Source organism: Trichogramma pretiosum, unplaced genomic scaffold, assembly GCF_000599845.2.
Source record: "Trichogramma pretiosum strain Unisexual culture from Peru unplaced genomic scaffold, Tpre_2.0 scaffold16, whole genome shotgun sequence".
In the NCBI taxonomy this organism is placed as follows: Eukaryota; Metazoa; Arthropoda; class Insecta; order Hymenoptera; family Trichogrammatidae; genus Trichogramma; species Trichogramma pretiosum.
Window position 1 is genome coordinate 579,077 of NW_019641647.1, and position 16,695 is coordinate 595,771.

The following is a 16,695-nucleotide window of genomic DNA, read 5'->3' on the forward strand; positions in this document are numbered from 1 at the left end:
TGCAGTAGGAGACACTTGTAGCCTTGTATAATGCATAAGCAAGTATATGCAGGCTCATTAAGCTTGGAATCGCATTAATCGCTGCTCATCAGGCGCTAGTCAAACTGCTGCCGGTGCGATGCTTCGGTGTGCGGCGGCCCCCGAGGCTGAGATCGGGGAATTCCACGGAGAGCATCCCCGCAGAGGCAGGATCGGTCTCGCTCGCGGGATGCGCTGAATTCGCTCGCTGCAGACTCGAGCGCCTCGTAGCTGCGTGTGCGTGTGTATGTGTAAGGTGTACACATGGAGGCATGTTAAAGATACATAGCCGATGGGCGTAGGCACGTACTTGTGTGTGTGTGTTAGTATATGTATATAGGCTCGGGGCTCTCGAGTGCGGAACGCGATGAGGGCCACACACTAGCCACTGCGCCGCGCTATGTACGCCTCGCCGTATATAATACCGTTATCGCATTCAGCCCAGGCTCGCGCGCAAATGCAGCCTCTTCTCTCTCTCTTTCTATGCTACGCTATATATCAGCTCGCTCCACGCGCGCAGCGTCTTTGGCCTTTTAGGCTGCTGCTGCTGCTCGTGCAGCTACTTCTTCTTCTTCTTTACTCGGCTTTCTACGCTTCTTCGCGTTCGCTTCGCCTATTTGTTTTTTTTATTTGCTAGAGCGGCAGCAGAATATCGACCTGCATTATGTAAAGGTCCCTGGCCGGGAGTAGCTCGTGCATATATAGAGGTACATTTTATTGACACGCGCCTGCATCTTCGAGCTCGAGCTCTTTTATGTGCAGATCGGCTCGCGTCTATAATATATATCCAAGTATCCTTGCTACACGTCTACGTGCGAGTGTCTATGTGCATGCGTGTATATATACCTGCGCCTAACTCGCCGTGTCGAGTCGTTATATACACGGATACCTGCGTGCCTGAGCGAGAGCTTGATTGACGTTTTTCATTTCATCCGACAGATTTATAATTCGCTGAGATCGCCTTGTCGAAGCCGCGTGGCGAAAAATCAATCGTTGCGCCTCGCCGAGTGTATCCAGTCCTGTATTCCAGCTACACATATATACGACGATACTTTTTTAGATCGCCAACGGAGACTTCAAACTTTTACTTTGTCTTGATCAACGGTATCGTACGTACACACGTGTTACGATATACGCATGTTTTATGCCACACATTTTGGAAAATTGACAAATCGCTGATTTTAATTGATTAGCTTTTTCGTACGGCTCCTCATCTCAATTATATCAGTTCGGAAGCGATCGGACGATCGTGTATTTGAGACATTCAATTTGCCCAACTGTCGCGCGTTATATCCAGTTCAGCGACAATAGGTTGCATCGTGCACGCGTTTATCTGCAACATAGTCCAACATTTCGTCCATCCAATGGATTCAACGAGTTGATATTTCAACACATCTCGTAATTTCTTCTTTGATACTCGTTCTTCTCGAAAGAATTGCCTGCGAGCGTACATACACACTTGCATAAGTTTATATACCGTGTACATATAACGAGAATTCAACATTAAATACAAGCTGTGATGCTCGCAAGATTTATGCGAATATATCTATATGTATATTATAACACGTACGAGTCTCTTTTAGCAGCTCGCCTGTGCGTGTACGCATGTGCGCGACTCTAGCTGCGTGGGCGCCTATATAAACAGCCCGTCGTATGCAAATCGACCAATAGGCTCATTTCTCGTGGCGTACAGAGTGTAAGAAATACTCTTACTCTCTCTGTCTCTCTCTCGGTAATATACAATATATTTTACCACAGATCTTATAAATATAAGCAGCTGTTGAAGCGAATATACTTTGAGATATTACCAGATCGTCTGATTAATTCCTCCATATATACATGACGATATACTCAATTTTCGATGATCGAAAAGTTGCGATCGGTATCGAAGCCCATCGATAAGTATATCATTGAGACGAAGTGAATCGCTCGACGACAGTATATTAAATCTTGATTCGTCGATCGACGCGTGGCACTCTTGCCAGTTTTTATTATCAATAATTGTACGCTTCCGAGTAATTTGATTTTGGAGGTTTTAGTTGGCTAAAATAAATTGCATCACGCGCGGACTGTTGAAAATATTCGTGAGCCAAGAGAAGAACGATTTATCACCCGATGAGCATAAAGAATTTCAGAGGAAGAAGCCATCAGTCTCGGGTCTTTCTTTCTCTCGAGATATATCCACAAACGGTCGCGCAAAGAGACATGTGTACGCGTTTAGCCTGCGTACGTGTAAGCGAGTCATTTCGAATGAGTCCGGCGAATATTCCGTGCGGGTTATCGTAATATATTTCGGCGCAGGTATATCCTCGTATGTATAATGCTGCTTCTCGGAGTCGCTTTGGTGAGCTGCGGCTGAATACGCGAGCACATATAGGTATAAAGTAACGCGAACGGGAAAATTTCGGTAGCTCGTAGCTCTTTCTCCGGCTCTGCGCTCGCTCGTCTTTTTCTTTCTTTGTCGTCGTCAATCTTGTTCTCAAGAGGTCAGCTTTTGTGTCAAACAACAACATAAGTTTATATACCTACACGGACACGGAGACGCAGAGAGAGAGAGAAGCACAACGCGCATACTTACACATATTCATTCATTCAAGCAGGCCGCTCGGCAGTCGGCACGCCGCGCGTACGGCTCGCACATATATAAACACGTGTTCTCTCTCGCGCGTGTCCTGCGCGTCGCACAAGTCAAGTCCGTCGAGTCCTCCTCCGCATGCAGCTCGATTATTCGCAGTTGGCTCCCGCGTATACCTACACCCGTGTAAGCGCACAATACGAAGAAGAATCGGCTCATCGCTTATGAGGCTCACGCCTCTGGCTTCACAGTTATCGTATATGAGCGTGCGCAGGTATATCTATAGACTTGGACGCAGCACAGGCTCGCAGCAGACGCGCACGTGTAGCGAGTATATATACCTGCACGTACGCCAGCTCGGAAACTTATTAAAAGTCAGCCCGGCGAAGCTATATAATGCTGCTGCAGCGTCGAGCGCTCGCAACACTGCGCGCCAGCTATATCGGCGATCTGGCTCCTCGTTGTTATTGCTTCGCGCGCCAAGACATGGACTCTGTTCCCGTCCATGTTTCCTTACCTTCTTTTCGCGCGAGTGAGTTGTCATTTTTCCAATCGTCAAAAATTACGTCTTGTTTTACGAAGAGGAAGAAAATTAAATTCGTAGTCACTTGGAGTGCAGTTCAATTTGTCAAATGTCACTAATTTTCTGGACACGAATGTATTTCGTGGTACACGGGCCGCACGCTGGACAACAGCTATATAATCAGGCGTGCGAAGCCAAACAATCGCTTTCCGCATAACAATGTTCTTGAGGTAAAAGTCGAGGAGAGCATAGCGCGAGAAACGCATAAAACGTAATATGTATATCTATAGCAAATGAGGGGGCGACAGATGGACTTTGCTTCTACGCACACTTTATATTTACAGTGCTTGGCAGTTCAAGAGGACGCGCACAAGGTACAAAGTTCGCACGAGTTGCGAGCTAAGCAATTTCCTGTCCATCAGCAGCAACGTAAAAACAGCAGCAACAGCAGCAGCGAGAGTATAGGCTCATTACGAGCTGCATTGTGCTTGGCAAAAATAGCCGATGAGCCTCGAAAGACGAATGGCATTGTGTCGCTCTCGCAGGCTAGAGATCATTATTTCAATCTATATAATATGTAAAGCACAAAGAAGCCAAGTGCGTGCGAAAGCTCGAGAAGCGAATGCAAAGCATAAACCAAGTCGACGAAAGTAGCGAATTAGGCATATTGAAATTTTTGCGCTGCTTCCAGCATATTCCACTACTTATATACAGTCCCCTGTATAGGAACTGTATCGACGTGTGAAAAGTCGTATGTAAATATAGGTCGATTGTCTCGTCGAGCTTAGGATCGAGACAGAGAGACACACACGGTTCAGGCGGGATCGCGAGTTATATCGACTGGAACGAGCGACATCCGAGCGTGCATTTCTAATGCATACATCGCTACGACTCGTGCATTGTGTCGCGAGCTCGACGAGAGAGAGAGAGAGAGAGAGAGAGACGCCGATGCAGAATCGGAGCGTATACCGATTTAGTCATAAATAACGTCAGCTGCGGTGTACAACGCGTAGAGCACGAACCGAGAGAAATCAGAGCTGTATATAGCAGACGAGGACGCATAGTACGCATTGTGTGCATTGACTCGTCGCGTGAGCCTCGCGTCGTCGATATACCTTACTATGGCTTGCGTAACTCGTATCGATCCTTCTCACGCATGGACAGCTCCCGCGACGACGCTACAATGCGTTGGGCTCGATTTTTCGGAGCCGACGATCCAAGATCGAATACGCGCACGAGCGAGTTATGTGTACAACACGTATCGCAATCATAACGGGCAGGCCAACTGGTTAACGACATAATCCGCGACGTGGCTGCGCGCGAGCACGTGCAGTCTCGACTGGACACGGACGAGAGCAGAGATCGGCGGCGCCACAGGCTGTGCAAGGATTTCGGCATTGTGTTACGGAAAATTGACGAGTCGATCGCGCGCACTTATTATCGCAAACAGCCTATATGAGGTGCTTATTACGAGCTCGCGAATCGAACCGGCCAGCGCTGCGGTGCCAATTGTCGTTATTACGAGCTGCTAATCGGCGCATACTCAAAAACGTGGGAATTATAATCTTTTCCCCCGGTGTAACGTGTATCCGAGCCTGTAAGCATGTAGAGAGACTTGACTCGCTGAACTTGGCACGCAGCGACGCGTGCTCGTAAAACCGTGTAATCGATGCAGTGTCGGCTTTCACGCTCTGCCAAGCTCGTCATATCGCCTTCCGGTTGTTCGTAATTGTAATGTGGCCGATCGCGGGCTAACGCGTTGCACCGGTGTATCGTAGCCAAGGGCCAGCTACCGAGCTGAACTTTCAGCGCGTTCGGATTGCCGATTTCTGCCGATTTCTGCCGATTTCGGCTCTGTCGCAGCGACAGCGCGTGCACAACATGCCCATTTATTACATCCTCGATATTTGTCTTGGCGACAGTCGAAAGCAGCAACGATGCCCACGTAGCTGCCTTGCGATAGCGAGTCTCGGGCGCGTTGCCCCTGCATGACAATAGGCATTATAAACAAGACAATTAAATCATGCAGACATGCGCGCTCGCACGGGACATTTTCCTAATTCCTCGATTCCGCTGCGAATTACCTCACGTCGAGCTGCCTCTTGTTAACTTATACCTATGCCAGCGTTGAATAATTCCGACACCCTCGCGTCAGCTCGAAGCTTTATTATTATTTTATACGACAGAAACGAACAGCTATATATATAAACAGTACGGCCGATGGATGCGTATAACGCACATAATTATACTGCAACAGGTATTTCTTTCTTTGCATCGATTACCTACATACCCGCACAAATAAACACACACGTACACACACGCACATATAATGTGTTCGGTACGCAGTAGACAATCGAACTTCCGTAACGATCGCCAGTGAATATATGCAGTGTGACAAAGAGTCGAGAACGTGTATATGGCCGGTTCTGTGTGAAATCGAATTACCAAAAAAAAAAATGTTTTCCTGATGGTGCGAAGAACTTGTTGTCTTTGGTGTCGTACAGATTTTTCTGGACCGTCTATACTTACCCTCTTTCAAAAGGCCAAAGTTGGCATTTTTTGAATTCATAAATATTGTTAAATTTTGAAAAATTTCCATTTCCTTATGGCTTTCGAGGCAATAATAGCGATCTCAGCGCGCATCGAGTGCACTTTATGTAGTCGGAGGTTTTGGCATATACTACACATATATCCTCGCGCTACGTGGCAAAGGAAGAGGAAGTGCCTGACGGCTCTACGACTTCTCTCATTTGGCGATTAAATTGCCCGTAACATTTTCATACTCCCTCCTGCCCCGGCTTCGCTGGCTAATCGATGTCCATACATGCGTTTATTATTGCTTCAACCAATATATCTTTATACATCGAGCTATGTATGCGCGGCTATTTGCAACTAATTATTACATGCGCTCCAATGCCCAAGGTATGAACATAAAGGAATTCTTTATTGTGTTGGACAAAATTTATTTTCTCACTGTACTTTTATGAGAACTTGCACATTGTTTCCCTTTGTTTTTCAATTCACTGGTCCAAAAAAGTCGACGCTCCTAATCGATAATGTTTGCTTTGAATATTTATACGTATGGTCTGATTTTTAACAAAAAATTAAAAGCATAACAAAACTACAAATTGATTTAATTTTTTGTTTCACACTATAATGAGAAATTAATTTCCATGATTATCCGATTTATTAATAATAACTATTTGCAATTAATATGCAGATTATCACATTATCCTTACGTCTTATAATTACAAATTAGGTACAGAAATCACTGCGTAATTATATGACGGCGATTCACCTGGACTGTGATTCGATATTTTACACTTGTATTCTATGTATATAAATATATATTCCGAGTGAAGAATCAATCAGTCTTGAATATGCGACAATGATTAATCAACAATGTGACTGCCATGTCGCATTTTCCTTCTCTTTTTCTATTAATGGATCAGCTTCTTATTATAGCTATCTGAATATTACAAATGCATCGACGCGTGTCAGGTCGAAGGCAGTAAAGACAAGGCGCACAGAAACGTCGATACACGCACTCGCGCCGCAGCTCGGCGCACTGCAGCTGCGAGAGAGCAATGCCGAGACGCTGTTGTTTTTTCTTTTACAACGAGCTATTAGCTAACTCGGGCACAATAACGCCCGTTAATGCGTGTAACAAATAATATATATGCTAGCGTATGAGCGTTCAGGGGTACGCGCGCGCGCGCCAGGGAAAAAAGTCGCTCGATCGCTGCTGCACTGCACTGTTATTATTCTTAGAAACATGATGTATGTTAATGAGGCCAAGCTCGGTGCGGACAAATACAAACACACACACATAGACACGCATAGATTTGCCTGCATGTGACATTACGATAATATCGATCGTGCGAAGCAATTATTCGCGGCAGCCACGTATGGGACGTGAGCCGCGCGTGCACAGAGGTCCATGAGTCGTTAGCGCAGCCGACGTTGCTAATGGGTACATTTACCGAAAAGAAAAAAATACCACCAACGGGCAAAGGAAAAAAACAATAAACTATCACCGTTATGTAGTCTAACGAAATTTCATCTCTCAGTGTGGCTGTCGCTGCGCTTGCAACGTGCTGTTGCGGCAAAAAACCAACATATTCTCACCCACACGACGTCGGCGGTGGCGGCGCAGCGACGGGGCGGTCGGCGTGACTCATGCTATATAAAATAGGCGCATAGGTACGAACGTGTGTGCTGTATGTAGTGTGCCACAGCTGCCGCAGCATAGAGCAAATAATCGACGACTAATGCATGTATCTCCGGCAGCGATTTCACGGAATATTTTCGCCCTGCTGTGCTCTCTCTTTCTTTCGCTCGACTTCTTGTATACTTACACATTGTTTACAAACAATGCCACATGCACTTCCTTGATCGAATATTTTCCGACGAATGTATAAAAGTTGCGCGTGCTCGAGCCGCTACTGCCGTTCAGCTCGTATAATAAGTGCAATTTATATCGGATGAAAGAGGAACCCTCGCAGCTCCAGAACCCCGTGCTAGAGCTTCCATGGAATACACATTTGTTTATCTTGAATTCTCAAATGTAAACCTGCTCGCCACTGGGCGCTCATAAAACACAATACATGATATAATTGCTTGTTTATTTATGCTTATAAATAATTTAATATATTGAAAAATTAACTGAAATTGCACGACTCTACATGCAGATATGACTCTGAGACTGTCGCGCCACTAGACATCAGCACCATTTATAAATGCTCGGCGCATAACTGCATAATACACTTATCGGCTACTTGTCTTGGTATACATCTCAAACTGCAATTAATCATCGCCGAGTTCGAGGTGCGTATTTTTGTGAGAATATTTTACACATATAAATAAAAGAATAATTAAAAGAAACCGCAAGTTACAATAGCGTGATCGATTATTATGTAATGTTTTGGTTCGATGCTGTTGGCATCTGGATATGCGATAATTACGCACTTTCTTCATTCAAACGATTTCATTTCGTATGAGAGAAAGGGAACTTGGCCCTTTGATGGATTATTTTTATTAAATAGTTTGAACGTGTACCGAATAGTTTTCTTAAATTGAACAGCATCTAATATAAACATTTATACTTTTTGTTTATTTTTATCGCAGGTATATTGCGCGAGTATAAGGCATACACCGGCTGCAGTGACTTGGCCAACAAACCAGTCATACCTATCTATTTTTATCTACAACTAATCTATATGCATACGTAATACGGACTTGCATATGGATCGAAAACTTTTTCATCCTTTGAAAATATAACTTTTATCAAGACTACTCTCGCGAGTGCATTTAGAATCTGCAATAAGAGGTGAGCGTCTTTTATTTTTTTCTGGTTCAATACTCGAAACATTATATCGCAAGAATCACTCATTAGATTGAATTATTATAATAAATGATAGAGGCATCGCTAATCTATTTGCCAAATTGGACGACAGTGTACACAACCAAAAATGATTATTTTGGTGGATAATGATTATCGCGATTGCTCGCTTGGAAATGCTTAATTTTCAATTACTTTTTGACATTATTTATGCAGATAGAGCACTTTAGTAGGAAGCAAACATGCATACATACTTGCAGTCGTGTTCATGACAGGCTTCTAAAACATCGCTACCCCCCGTACATGCTAAGCTTGTAACATTGGGTACGGGCTTATGTGCAGCCGATCAAAAGAAAAGCCATAAATCGAAGCTAGCGCGTGAGTTACACATACATCGTTAGAAAATTATCTTTCGCTGCGTCTCGCGCTGCATATAACACATGGTACACGAGCTTATATGCGCGCTGCCGAAACGCAAAAATATTCTCTCTGGCGTCGATGATAAAAGGCCGAACAGGCGCTCGACGCGCGCGATCCAATATCAAAGTCTGTCTCTAATTAATTTCCATGGGCTTGCATATCGGGCGCTGCGACTCTCACTTCTTTTCGTGTTATACTCTCTCTCTTTCTATACTGTACTGCTATATATGCTATTTACGATTGGCAATCTTTGGAGCCGCAAACTTATGCTACGTATAGCTAGACAGAGCTCACGAGCTCTCGAAAAAGAAAGACACTTGTTACACGATTGGCTTTTACGCAACAATAGCTGTACCGCCCGAGCTCGAGATTTTGCATGGCGCATACAGAGAGAGAGAGAAGAGATAGGCCTCGTTGCTGCAATTTCTCTCGAGATGTATTATGTATGTGGGGCGCGAATCGCGTGGACCAATGCTATACACGAAGCAAGAGGCACAACTATCGCGTATCGTCTTATCGTTCGTTCAACTCACTTGTACGCTGCAGCAGTGCTCGTATAGACTAGTCGACTCGCGGCCCAAGCACATCGACGCGGCTCATCAGTTTATTGTTTGCCGCTTTGTATATGCCTTTCACAATTGGGCAATACTATACCAGCTCGAGCATTATAGAATTGCATTTAACACGAAGAAATTGAATATGAATAAGTCGATCGAACGTATCGATAAATCGAAAAATATCGAAAAATAAGAACTCGTGTCCCGCGATATTAAAGCTAAGTGGCATTTCGTCTTTGAAAAGTCCGCAGCGGGGTCAAAAGATCGCGTAGCGTATTAATTGGATTTGAAGCAGCGCGTGGGAAGGGGGAGGGAAAGAAAGGCTTTTAGCGATAAATCGCGTCGGTTTTATCGAGACTAGCTGGGGCAGCGCTGCGAAAGCAAACATCGATTAATACACACGCTTTCCGATCGTCTCGCATACATCGTCGATCCCACCCACCCTCGAGTATAATAGGCTAGGCTTATATACATAATTAGCAGCCCCTCGGTAGTTATTCAGCGAGTCGCGTTACAAGTGCGATGCGTATCACAGCGAGCTCCGTAATGTCAGAGCTTATACGTGCGTGTATACGTATGGGCCACATAGCCATGACGAATCGCGAACGATCGGTCGGGCGTAACGATACTAGGCGCACATACTACTCGCTCGGTCGCATTGTGTGTGTGTGCTCCTCGTCGTCATCGTCGTCCTTCTCGTCGCCTAGCTTCACCCTCGCATCGGACATTCCCGGATACCGATAATCGTGTGCTTCCGTTGGCTCTCTCTCGGCAGCGATGCGACGGCGGCAGCTAATGGTCGATTAATCGTGCACTTTATTGCGTGCGCCAACTCGCGACTGCTTACCTTATGTACATTATACGCGAATTTACGCTGTAAAATTTAATGCCGCATGCGTACGGCGAGGAAATGAATTTCACGCGCTTTTGATGCACAATCGGCCTAATGTGTACCGGCTTTTTCTTGCGCACCCGCCCAAGCTACGTGAATATCGCAATACCTGGCCGATATAACAACGTAGGCGTCCCTGATTTTTTCCCTTTTCTCCCTTTCCATTTACCTTTTCTTCGTCGGCGCGGAGTAAAAAGTTGAAAAAAGGACGAGCTCGACGATTAGCGTTGTACGCGTGCAACGGCTAGTTAAACGGCATTTAGCTATCTCTGTCTCGAGCTCGCGAGCCCGCTTAGCTGAAAAAACAATCGGCAAAGAGTATATTGCTTACGCTGTAATTGCTTCATTGTGAGACGCGATCGTTTATATGCCCATGAGGCGCGAAGAACCCCAGACGCTATACGCGCAGGATGAAAAGTGTGTAACGCATAAAGCCGCCAATTTTTACGACTTTATTCAGAAGAGAAAGAGAGAGGGAATATCGAAGAGCCAAAGACGCTTATTGTGACCCGGCTGTCGCGCGAATTCGACCTTCTTCGTTATATTTCTCTCTCCACTTTTTCTCATTCTTCTTTTGAAAACTCCGAGATCTATTTGAACGAACCAAGGCGAGCATTGTTTCGCGCACTCGCCACTTTTATTCAATGTATAAACAATGTTTCATTTTTTCTTGCCTCGCTCGTCTCATCGAGCCGCGACCGCGTATATCGATAAGGACTCTATTGTCATTTTGCGACCAGAGTCGGTTTCGCGCGTAAACCAGAAATTTCTCTATTTCAATATCTGCTTCGTGCATTCATACGTAATAATATCGAAATCGCTAATACCAGCGAGTCAAGAGCTCCTCCACACAATCAGGAAATTTAACTTTTCTTCGTCGACGGGTCGTCACTGAAAATCGACCATGTATATAGAATGCACATGTATTGAAACTCAAAGTGTACTCGCCGCTCGGTAGATTCACCGTTCAAGGTATATCGTCGTATAATTTTGCTAAACGGCGAAGCCACTAGAATTTTTTGAGAGAATACACTTACACACATTGGTAGGATTATAGAACTAATCTTTAACAAAGTATAAAAGATGGAGAGAGGGAGAGAAAAAGACGGAGAAAGAGAGGAAAAAAACATCGGTCGAGTAAAAATAAACGATCCGATGGTCTTCGTTTATTTTTCTATCTCTCTCTATTCTCGTCTCGCGCGTCTATTCGCTATATAGTACCGAAGAAATATGCTAAACACGCCCGACGAGCCGCGCGAGGAGCCATCGCCGTGCATTATAACGCATATACCGGCGGAATATAACGTTATAATGTTCCTCTCGCGCTTGATTTTGAATGCGAGGATTAAGCGCATTTTATACATTTACATGTGTGCGCTATGCCCATATGAGCGAATATATGCGAAGAATCGAGCTCGAGCGCATAGACTCAAAAGCAATTCGCAAAGTTTGTTCTCTTCTCTCTCTCTCTCTCTCGCTCTTAGTCGTTCTTGAGCTGCGGCGCGTTGATATGCGATTGCCGTGCAGCGGTAAAAGCGAATAATAAAAGATATTTCACTTTGGCGCGCGGGTACAAACATGCGTTTGCGAATGCGCAGGCCGTATTATACGAGAAAAAGATAATAAATTCCCGAGTGAAATTGAAAATGTATCTAATGAATTGCTTGCGATAAAAAGGTATTACAAGCCAAACGTCTCGAGAGTTTATATATATTTGTGTGCGCGCGATCTGCGCGTTGAAGCCTGATTAAAAACAAGCCGATTACACGTGCCGATACATCTTCATATGCCTATCCTACCTACCTGCTGCGTGCCGCGATCATCATGGGTCTGTGTGTGTGTGTGTGTGTGTGTCTACGCGTATAGATATAGAGGAAGATGCGGTGCGATCGAACTCGAGTCTGAGCGCGACACATTAGCAGGATCAGCACAATTTCTTCGGCGCATTTGCATATTTTTTATACATTACCAGTGCGTAGTCGCCAGGATAAAAGCGCGAAAAAGACGTATTGCCTGAAAGAGAGAGAAAGAGAGATGGCATATTTTTTTGCAGTCGCACACAAGCGCGTGTAATAATCCTCGAGAGTAGAAGCAGTTGTGAGCCGATAGATCTAAATTATGTATAGCAGTGGAACGGTCGTACTCTCTATTTACGACGACGATGCAATGCAGAGCAGCAACTACCAGTGGGTCATGCGCGCGACGTCCTTGTAAAGCAAGTGTGAGAAAACAAGGTAAATGCGCGCGCATCCTATTAATTTGATAATCCCTTTAATTAAAGCGTGTAACGCTGCACTCGCTGGCTCTCGGTCGCGGAGAAAAATCGATTTTCTCGCCTCGCTCGAGTATACGCAACGCGCCACTATAGTACCAGCATGTGTGTGAGTGTGTGTGTGTGTGTGTGTGCCTCGTAATAATCCATCGAGTCTCGGTATCCTTGATGTGTGCCTGTTTATATGTGCATATGCGTGTGCATATCTTTATACATACAGCAATAGCTCGAGAGACACGACGATGCCTACAAGAACAAAGAACTATATACACGCGAGTGAGAGAGAGAGAGAGAGACGCGAAAGCGTGTGTGAGCCTGTGTTAATGTTGCGCCTACGCAAAGCTATTATTTTCCACCACTTTAGCAGATCCTATATATGTGTGCATATAATGTAAACCCATACGCACAGATATATTATATTTATATGTATATTTATTTTTTGTCCACATGCGCTCGTGTATACGTGTTTGCGCTTCGCGCCGTTTATTCGGTCGCGTTGACTAATTGCCATTTGATTAAGTGAGACGCGAGTTACAAAGATAATATGTGCGGCAATTTTTGGACAGCGCTTCAAATTTGCCAGGGTTGAAGTTTGCAATCTGCCAATTTTAAATTTCTCAAGGACAAAGGATATGTGATTTTCAACTGTTTGTACGAATGTCATTTCGACAGCTGTTGGCGAGCTCTTGATTAATCGTTAACTAATCAAAGCTATATAAAGTCCAGACAAATTATTATACGAAAAAATTAATCTACCTAATGATGTGTGAACTTCAACGAGCGCCAACGAGCCAGTATATCATGGTGATATAACAATCGATATACGATGCATAAATGTAAAAACAAGAAATCAGTCATTTCATCATACACGCTTGTAAGTACAGAACAATTGGATGGGAACAATGTTTGATAAGACGTTGAATAAGGAAAATGACGCCTGACTCTTGTAGCGTTCACAAAGAGATTTATGTGTATTCTGCATTGATATTGTTATATCACCTGATGTATATTGTTAGCTTCATGGTTTTTGATGCATTCGCATCATTAAGTTGAATTATACTTCGATTTATGAAATGTTTACACTTTTCAACTTTATTGATAAGTCATTTTTTAAAATATCAGAAACGCGTCAAAATTATTTAAAATCGAATTGAAAATATTTATCCGCACTTGCAATGCCTCTTCGTCAGTCCGTACTGTCAAACATTGCCGTGTATCGTAATAAAAATTTCACTCGCGCGCAACAACGTATACCTTTGCAAATGAAAAGTCATTTTTTTGCAACAAAAATCTGTCCGCGGTGTAAATTCGATGACAAGTAAGTACCTAATGGAAAATAAGTGAAACGACTGGACGACGGCTAGAGAGGTGTTAAACGCAGCTCCAATGCAGCCGAGCTAATAAGTGAGCAAACACGCGTCGTTGGCTTTGATTTCTATTAGTTTCGAATGTTTACCGCAGTTGTGAAAAAGCTTCGAGACGCGCGTTTTTAACGCAACGTTCGAAAAAAAGCCAACGAACGAGACGAAGATTCAATCGAAGCGTGTGTCAATCGCGGCTGCGTGTAAAACATCGAATCGCAAAAATGGGCATAAAAAACTCACCTGTAGCCAGGGGACATAGTCGACGTAAGCCGGCTGCTGCTGTTGCTGTTGCTGTTGCTGCTGCTGCTGCTGCTGGGGCGGCTCGTGTTGCCAATGCATCGGCTCGATGACGACACTACTGTTACTGCTATGCGGACTGCTGCCACTATTACTAACATTACTGGGATTATGAGCACCAGATATCACAAGCATGTCTTGGTGCTGCTGTTGCTGCTGAAGAGCAGCCACCGTCGACGAAGTATCTTGTAGCACTGCTAGACCGGCACTGTTCGTCGTCACGCTCACGTGTTCCGGCACTATTTGATCGGTATAACTGTGTTGCTGATACGGGGCTTGCTGTTGGTTGCCAAACTGCTGCTGTTGCTGCATTTGTTGATGCTGCTGCTGCTGCTGCTGCTGTTGGGGTTGGGAGAGCATAGCATCGGGGTTGCCAGCGGCGGGGATCGCACCACTAGCCGCAACGGAGCCGAGACAGCGATTGCTCGGCAAAGTATCCATTCGGACCCAAGCGGACGGGCCGTTTGCCGTGGCGTTGCCGCCGCTGCCGCACAAGGGAGCAGCCGCAGCCGAAGAAAAGTAAGCCTCGTCTTCGGCGTAGAAGCTACAATAGTCCAGGATAAGCTCGGAGGGAACACTTAGACGATCGATCGGTTGCAACGATTGCTCTGGCGACCCAGACGCCGGACGACGCTCGAGCCGCAGCATCGGATTGCCCCTCGTTGTCGGATTACTGCCGCTACTACTCGTCGTCTGCTGCTGCTGCTGCTCGAGCGGCTGCTACTGCTCTGGCCGTTGCTTACGATCTGCCGATCTCGCGAGTCCGTCAGAGATTTATGGCCGATTTCACTGTTTGTTTTTGAGCACTCGAACAGCATGATCGACCGAGTCACATGCTCGGCACACGGAGGGCTCCGATCTTTCGTCGTTGCAGGATAAGTCAAGCGATACTTTGACGTCCTTACCGATTTAACGAGAAACACGTAGGAGAAACTACTATTATTACACTGCTGCTACGACGACTGCTACGTATCGAGTGGGTAGACGACGATAAGCGAGCACGTAGCACTGATAAGTGTGCGCGCGTGGGTATTTCTCTCTGTTTGCACGACTCGAAACTGAGAATCATGAGGGAGTCGTCGGTCTCGGCGCTACGGAACAACGATCGCTGGATTCGATCGGCTGTCCGCGTACGGCGCTTAACGTCGAGTCGTCGTCGGCGTCGTCGTCGTCGTCCTCCTCCTCGTAGTGCTATAGTAGCAGCGAACGCAGTCGCAGTCGCTATATGTATATTTTGACGCGTACGTGGGTATAGGTCGCGGAGTCGTCAAGGCAACGGTTCCGCGCTGACTGGCCTATCGCTGTCTAGCCTCTCGTTCTCCTACCCGCGAGGCGAGCAGGCGCGCGCGCCGCCACGAATAAGGATCACGCCCCGGCGTGTGCCACAGTACCTCCCACCTTCTCGATCGCGACTCGCCTCGCTCGCTTTTGCACGCGATCCGCAATGCGATGCCAAGAGTCGAGTCTCCGCAAACTCTCTCGCTCTCCAAAGTCCCCTGTGTATGAGTGAGCTTATGCGATGCTGCTGCACAGCTACAACCGAGACGACGACGACGACGACTCGCTTATTCTTCTTGTTTTTCTCTCTCTCTCTGCTCTTACTCGGTTTCTCTCTGCGTGCGCGTGTACGCTGTCCAAGCGCGCGAGAGAGAGAGAGGCAAAGCGCATATGGTGGATGCAGCTCGCTTGCACGTGAGAGAGAAAGAGATGATGATGAGATGTGGTGCGTGGGCGCGAGTGTTTCCGCTTCCAGGACTCGATTCTCTCCCGCTGCAGGCGCGAGTCGATTCCATTCATGAAGCTCAATCTCCTCGAATGTGCGCTTGCTCATATAAGCCTAACTATACGTCCGAGTGTATGCGAGAGTGCTGTTTGCTCGCTTGCGAGATGCTGCGCGTACACACACACACTCTCTCTCTTTCTCTCTTCCTCTCTTTTCTTATAGCATCCCGTACACCGCTCTTGCGAACATCGTCAAAGCAGAGAGATATCTGCTTTCAGTACGTTTGAAAAAAATATTTGCCGCTCCGTACGATAAAGACCCGAATATAATAAAAAAAAAGAATCAATTTATTTGGCGAGACTACACCGTACGCCACAAATCCTCATGACATATACGTAGGGTTCCTTTCCCAGTTACTGACCGCTTTCAACTAGTATACGACCATTTTGGATATTCAACAAATTTTTTTTTTTGTCCTTTTATTGTAAGTTGACAATAGGATGACCATTTATCCAATTTGATTTTTTAGTGAAAAAGATATCTTAGATCGATAGTGTATCATACGGAGCCCAGAATGATTAAGAATTAAAAAAAAAAATTTTACCCCGAGCCATCTAAAGAAAATCGATAGTTCAGCGTAAAAAACGTAATTTTTTGATCGCGTATTCGATTGAAGCATTTTTTGGTCATTTATATAGCATTAAAAGTTGCTG

The 16,695-nt window shown here is 45.4% G+C and overlaps 1 protein-coding gene across 1 annotated transcript in view; it reads right to left on the minus strand.

The window, feature by feature from the left end:
* LOC106658182 (dendritic arbor reduction protein 1-like) overlaps nucleotides 1-14,571 on the minus strand; it is a 71,938-nt gene extending 57,367 nt beyond the window's left edge. Inside the window, exons 1-2 of the mRNA XM_023459884.1 lie at nucleotides 14,359-14,571; nucleotides 14,203-14,253 (exon numbers count right to left, since the gene is read on the minus strand). Of these exons, the coding sequence (XP_023315652.1) occupies nucleotides 14,203-14,253; nucleotides 14,359-14,571 (264 nt within the window). The remainder of the gene's footprint in view (nucleotides 1-14,202; nucleotides 14,254-14,358) is intronic.
* Between the last annotated feature and the right edge of the window lie 2,124 nt (nucleotides 14,572-16,695).